The following is a 6,533-nucleotide window of genomic DNA, read 5'->3' as shown; positions in this document are numbered from 1 at the left end:
CGCAAGCCTAGATCTCCTCCTGTGGCTGCCAGTCCCCACCCTAGGCCCTGAGCGCTCCCCCACAACCCTGGAGCACTGGACAGCGTGCAGATTCCCCGCAGCCCCAGAGTGGCAGGCGGTGCACGACCTCTCCTCTTCTCCCTCCCTGGACTGCTGGCTGGCATGCCCCAGTGCCGCGACCATGACCCCCTCCTAGCACAGAGGTCAGCCCCAGCTACCCCAAGTCCCAGTTGTCTTTAGAATCTTTATGTTTAGCAAAGAGAATGTCTGGTTTCTACGGCCTAGAACACTCGTCTTGACTAATAGGTAACCCTATTCAGGAATTTATTCATTATTCCGTATTTAATAACCCCACAGTGCCTTCATGTCTACAAACCTCTAGATATTCTTGGAACCTATCTCCTTAACATCTATGGAAAGTGCTGACATGAGCGTATGTAGACCAGGGACACTAAGAAGAGATTATTATAGCAGATGTTTTCTGTTGGGGAAATCAACATGGAAGAAAGATTGTGGGGGTAAGAAAGACACACTGAGAGATACTAACTTAAAGGATTGTTAGTCTTCCCAGCTGTAAATAATCATGTCTTCTGACATGAGTCAGGTAAACTGAGACTGTATAGAAATGACATCGCAAATATGTTTCTGGGAGAATATTCTTGGCAACTAGGTTTCCTTTATAATGATAGTGATATGAAAACTTTGATTGGTGCAATGAAAACTGACACATATCCTGCTCTGAGTCTGACAACAGAGGGTGGTGATGTATCTACTTATTTCTGTATTCTAGATAGTGCTGTCCTAATCTCTGATTAATAATCTTAGATTAAATAATTTCAACTGAGCCTGTCAATTCAACAATCTCAAGTCATTAACTCAGACACACAACAGGACAGAGCGTGGATGGGGCCACGCAGGGCTGTTTGGGGAGGCACAGCCTTCCCCTGCCTAGTAGACATGCTGCCCATGCAGGGAGATGAAAGCTGGAGGCCTAAATCCTGGGAACAGAGCAGCCAAGAGGAAGCCAAGGTGCTGCTGGCCCCGAGCTGTGACGCCATCCCAGGGGGTAACACCTCCATTTCTGTCTGCAGGGAGAACAGGAACCGTGAAGATTGTCCTGTCCAAGCTAAGGCTCAGAAAGTTCAGAAATGGGAAGCTTAGGCTGAGGGATCTCCTGGAAATCAGGCTGGAGAGCCTGAAGGACTGGATTCCTCATGTTTTGGGAGATTTGCCTTGGCACTTCCTGAGAAAGCTCATGTGAGAAACCCCAAAATAGGAAAATCTATTTCCCTCTCTGTTTTAGAAAATGAAAACCAATGAAAATTGCTACTGAAGGATGCAGGAGTCGGCTCAGAGCACAGGATCCAGGGCGAAGTTATTTATTGAGTGACATCGATGGGGTCAGAGCTCGATTCTGATCTTGGTGACCTGGCTGCAAATCAATCAGTTTGTGTCCCTTTGAAATCTAGCTACCTGTGGTAAGTTGTTTATCTCTCTCTCTCTCTCTCTCTCTATCCCCAGACAACCCCCCATCTATCTATCTATCTATCTATCTATCTATCTATCTATCTATCTATCTATCTATCTATCTATCTATCTATCTATCTATCTATCTATCGCCTAACAGTTTTGTGCTCCCCCACAGCAGTCGCAGTGAGCGACCCATGAAGAGTGGTAGAATAAGTCTGCTCACTATCATGGCACCTTCCCCCACAGCATCCATGAGCTTCTTGTTTAAGAGCTGATTGTAGTCACGCAGGAACTGTTCCATCCGCTCGTTCAGAGTCTGCCCCAGCTCCTCCAGGGCTGCCTGTTTCTGGCGGTCCTTGCCCTGTAGCTCCCTCCGACAGTGCTCCAGCAGCTCCTGGCGTTTCCCCTCCAGGCGTCCTTGCATCTCTGCAGACCTCACCCACAGGCAGGGAATCAACGTCTGGTGGTCACGGTCCTGCTGGGACGGGGGAGAGATTGGCCATTAGGGACGGGCTCTAGCGTTACCTAGCCACAGGGGGTGCCGTCTCACAAAGCCAAAGCCCCTTCAAACCTGACCTCCAGACTCTCCTATCCCAGCCCTGCTTCCTCCAGCTCTGCCAGTGCCCCTTAACCCCAACCCACAGCCCCCTGATAGCCCGGCCCTGCCCACCCAGCACTGCCAGTGCCCCTCACTCACAACCCGCAGTCCCTCTGCGCTCACCTGCTCCTGCACAAATTCTTCATATTCCTCCCTGGCGTCTTTTACTGCTCGGCTGTTTTTCTCCTCCGTCTCGGCCATCTGTGGGGGAAAAGGAGACAGGGCAGGGGTTGGGACGGGACCATCTCTGAACTGGGAGTCTCCCTCCCCTCACTAACCACCTTCTCCCCAATCCTGCAGGGCCCTGATTGTTGCTGTCAGCTCCCCACTCAGTCTCCAACCCCACATTCTCCCAGTGCCTGGAGCAGCCCCCCAGTGACCCCATGGCCATGGCCACATTAGCATTCTCCGGCTGGGCTCCTGGGGGTCCCCTTATCTCTCAGGGGCTAGAGGGCTAGGGAGCCATGATCAGGACATTGGGGGGGGCTGTTGTGGTGTCCCCTCCTGCCCTAATGTGACTGTCTAATGGCAGGTGGATCTGGGGTGAGACTGAACGGAAAACAGTTGGATTGAGATTTTGGGGGTTTCTAACTTCCCTCACCCATTTAGATTGTTTTCAAATCAGTGGGGAAATGAGGGGGAATTACTCCCAAATTTTCCCCTCTGCGCACACACTGTATCGGGGAGGAGAAAATATTAAAAAACCCTGCAAAATATGCGAATCAATTTTTCTCCCACTTGTTGAGAATGAAAACCCATGAAACTTGTGATTGAGGGATGCAGTTGGAGGCTCGGAGCACAGGATCCAGAGCCGGGTTATTTATTGACTGACATCGATGGGGTCAGGGCTGGATTCTGATCTCGGTGACCCCACTGTAAGTCAGTCAAGCTGTGTCCTCTCGAAATCTAGCCACCTGCTTTCATCTATTCCCATTAACAAATCTATCTATCTATCTATCTATCTATCTATCTATCTATCTATCTATCTATCTATCTCCTTGCACACAGAGGCTCCCAGTGCTCAGGGCTGGGACAGTCTCTGGGTGAGGTGTGATAGTTTTTCTTCTCACTATGTCTCCCTCCCCCGCCCCCACCACCGCGGCAGGGGTCCTGATCCGAATATCCTGCCCTGCCCTCTCCCTTGTCCTTCTGCCCTGGAGTCTTGCTGCCTCTCTTGATCCAGGCAAACTTCTCTACTAACCAGGCTGCTAGCTTGCTGCCCACAGCTCCCCCAATCATGCTACAGCCCCCTACCCCGAGCATGATGGCCACTGCTTCCTCCACTGCCACCCCAGCAGCAGCCACACCAATGCCAATGCCCACCCCAACAACTGCGCCCACCGCAGCCAAGGTAACCCAACCACATGGCCTTCTTCACTTCATAGCGCTGCCTGTAGTCCGACAGGAACTGAGTCATCTTGCTGGCCAGCCCCTGCTCCAGCCCCTCCAGGGCCATCTGTTTCTGGGGGTCCTCGCCCCGCAGCTCCCCCCGGCAATGCTCCAGCAGCTCCTGGTATTTCCCCTCCAGCCGTTGCTGCATCTCCAGGGGATTCACCCTCAGGCAGCTGCTCATGTTCTCGTGGTCACAGTCCTGCTGGGAGGGGGAAGAGATCGGCCTTTCTGGACAGGCACTAGCGTTACCCAGACACAGGGGGTGCCGCTACACCACAGCATCCTCACTGTCAACTGTAAGCCCCCTGCTAGCCCAGTCCTGCCCCCCACCAGTTCTACTGGTGCCCCTCACTCCTAACCAGCGGCTTCCTGTTAGCCTAGCCCACCCCAGGCCCCCCTCCCCCCGCAGCTCTGCTGGGGGCCCTCACTCCCGACCCACAGCCCCTCTGTGCTCACCTGCTTCTGCACAAATTGTTCATATTCCCTCCTGCTGGCTTCTACTGCTCTGCTGTTAAACTCCTGTCTCATCGCTGCAAAAGTCTCAGTCATCTGTGGGGGGGAGAGTGCAGGGGTGGGGACAGAACCATCCATGAACTGGGCACACCCCTCCTCCCAAGATCACCTTCTTCCCATTCCTCCAGGACCCTACTCACTGCTACCACCTCACCATTGGCCCCCGATCCCGGTACATTCCCTCAGAGCAAGGGGCCAAGCCCCACCCAGCCACCCCATAGCCGTGATCAGATTACTGCTACCCCAGTGGAGGGAGATGGTTCTCCATCCATGCTCCCTGGGGTCCCCTTATCTCTTGGGGGTTGGGAAGCCCTGATCAGGACATTTGGGGGAGCTGTTGTGGTGCCCCCTTATGTCCCAGTGTGATTGGCCAATGGCAGGAGGACCGGGGGCTCAGTGTCAATAGAACCAACTCCCACCCCCCGAGTACCAGACTGGAAAGAGAGAGGTGGGGGGAGGGGTGACCTGGTACCTTCACAGGGGAGGAGAAGTCGTAGCGTTTGGTCTTCAAGTATTGGGAGACGTCCTGTGGGGAATAACGCCTGGGGGAGCTGGGATCAGGGAGAGCTCAGCCCACTGCTTGGCCAGCAGCCCACCCACCTCCTGCAGCACAGTGCCCCCTACCGAGCCTCTAGTTCTGCTCCCTGCTGCAGAGCATCCCCTAACGAGCCCCCCTACCCTTTAGCAGACTCCACCCTCCCACCTTCATCCTGGCAGCCAGCTGAGCCCCGGTCAGCCCCTGCCCAGCTCGGTCCGTCTGGATGTGTGTCCCTGCTGAGCGCATCATGGTGCTGATGTAGTCACACAGGTACTGCCGGAAATCCTCATCCATGTCTGCAGGGGGGAAAAGGACCCAGGCATCCAGGAGGGACCCAGGCACCCAGGGTAGGACACTAGTTAAATGGGGGATGTGGGAGCTGGTTTGTGAAACAGGAAATGAGATTCCGTCTCTGGGCAACAGCTGCTTAGCAACCCCCCTTCTCCCCACACACACTGCCTCGGGAAAAATGGGGGAGCAGCGGGGTTGGGGGAGCTGGAGAAATGGCAGTGGTGGAGGAGTCAATTGTCTCCACCTGGTGATGTGTGGGGAGCCTTGAAGGCCTCAAACGGGGGAACCAGCAGCATCTCTGTGCAGTGAGCAGTACAGTCAATTCTAAGCCCAGGGAGGTGAGCTGGGAACTGGGATTTTGGGGTGGGGGCAGCAGAGGAGGGGAGATGGGGGCAGGGATGAGGGTGAGGGCTGTGCATAAGGGGGTGGGGGGCTGTGGGAGCAGTGCAGGGGGTGAGAGGGGAGAAGATGGGGGTCTCTTACCACCTGGCGTCCCTGCCCTGCTCTTGGTGAACCCAATGCCGGGTTGGGGCAGTAGGTAACACCAGGTGCCGCTCGCCCTCAGGGCTCCCAATGTCAGAGGCTGTTCAGCAGAGGCCTCCAGGTCCTGTGGGAGTCAAAGTGACATTTGTGACAGTCAGAGAGAAATCTGACCCGCCATGGAACTGTTCAGCTCTGCCCCAGGCCGGTGTTTGCTGTTCCCATGAACACACGTGGTGCCCGACTCTGATCATTACCTGTGTGATGTCTCTGAGATACTCCTGTCCCCCATCCACACCATAGGCTCCGGAGAGCTACCAGTCTCGTACCAACAGGTCCAGACGCTGCAACAGAGGGCACAGAAGAAGGGTCACACGGGGATCTGGGCACAGAGAGGAGACTGGAGCTGGAGTCTGCCGTCGTCCAACCCAGCCACTGACACCGAGACCCTGGGCATGATGTAGGGGTGGAGGGAGAACAATGGGGGTGGGGACTGGCTGTTTCTCTGGGTTTGTCCAGTGCCTAGCACAACAGGGTCTGGGTCTAGGACGGGGGCACTGATGTGCTCTGGGAATAGAGATGATGAATAATAAGCATCAGTTCAGGTGACAGGAAGGGGAAATGGTAACAGCACTGTACCCCTTCATCAGGGGTGATGGAAAACGAGGACTCACTTGGACTGGGGGCAGATTGCAGGTCTCTCCAACCTCCTTCGCAACCTGAATGAACATCTGAGATGCAGAGAGAGAGAAAGAGAGAGACACGGAAAAATGTTTCCATAGTGAATAAAACATGCCCACATAGTTGACAAAAGGTGATGAATCAAGTTTGGTGACCCAAAATAAACAAGTGACATAAATGCCACTGAAACTAACCAAAAGTCAAACAATGTTAAGTGAAAACTGATCACTGAAGAGAGAAAACTGATTAAATGAGAGAGAAAACAGTTTCAAACACCAAATAACTCAACACTCACAATTACAGATATAAATGCAACAACTAAACTCAGAAAAACCAGTAGTAGGTTCTAGAAAAAACAATCATCAAAGACACAGAAAGCCAATAACTGAACTCATAAAGCCAACAATTGTAGTCAGAAAAGTAATCAAAAGCAGAAAACTAGCCATTGAAATCAGAAAACAGTCACTGAAACCAGAAAAGCAGTGAAAGAAATCAGACAATCACTTAGAAAAATTAGCAAACTAATAATTAATATCAGAAAACCAGAGGTCAAAAATAGAAAACCACTAA

The 6,533-nt window shown here is 53.0% G+C and overlaps 1 protein-coding gene across 3 annotated transcripts; it reads right to left on the bottom strand.

Annotated features, from left to right (window-relative positions):
* Positions 1–812: 812 nt before the first annotated feature.
* On the bottom strand, positions 813–6,015 carry LOC115651106 (RING finger protein 112-like). Of its 3 annotated transcripts, none has more exons than XM_030562000.1 (10): positions 5,957–6,015; positions 5,540–5,626; positions 5,286–5,409; positions 4,677–4,807; positions 4,446–4,499; positions 3,917–4,009; positions 3,447–3,662; positions 2,192–2,269; positions 1,584–1,945; positions 813–1,491 (listed from the first exon to the last, which is right to left on the bottom strand). In XM_030562000.1, the coding sequence occupies exons 4-9, from the start codon at positions 4,803–4,805 to the stop codon at positions 1,610–1,612; spliced, it is 906 nt and encodes a 301-aa protein (XP_030417860.1). In that variant the 5' UTR covers positions 4,806–4,807; positions 5,286–5,409; positions 5,540–5,626; positions 5,957–6,015; the 3' UTR covers positions 813–1,491; positions 1,584–1,609. The 3 variants fall into 3 exon arrangements, with proteins under 3 accessions (XP_030417860.1, XP_030417859.1, XP_030417861.1); XM_030561999.1 differs by having other exon boundaries at positions 1,588–1,945; XM_030562001.1 differs by having other exon boundaries at positions 1,588–1,945; positions 3,447–3,659.
* Between the last annotated feature and the right edge of the window lie 518 nt (positions 6,016–6,533).

The sequence above is a fragment of the Gopherus evgoodei genome, chromosome 4 (assembly GCF_007399415.2).
Source record: "Gopherus evgoodei ecotype Sinaloan lineage chromosome 4, rGopEvg1_v1.p, whole genome shotgun sequence".
Taxonomy (NCBI): domain Eukaryota; kingdom Metazoa; phylum Chordata; order Testudines; family Testudinidae; genus Gopherus; species Gopherus evgoodei.
The sequence above is the reverse complement of the archived record's forward strand: the minus strand, read 5'-3'. Positions and strand labels throughout refer to the sequence as shown.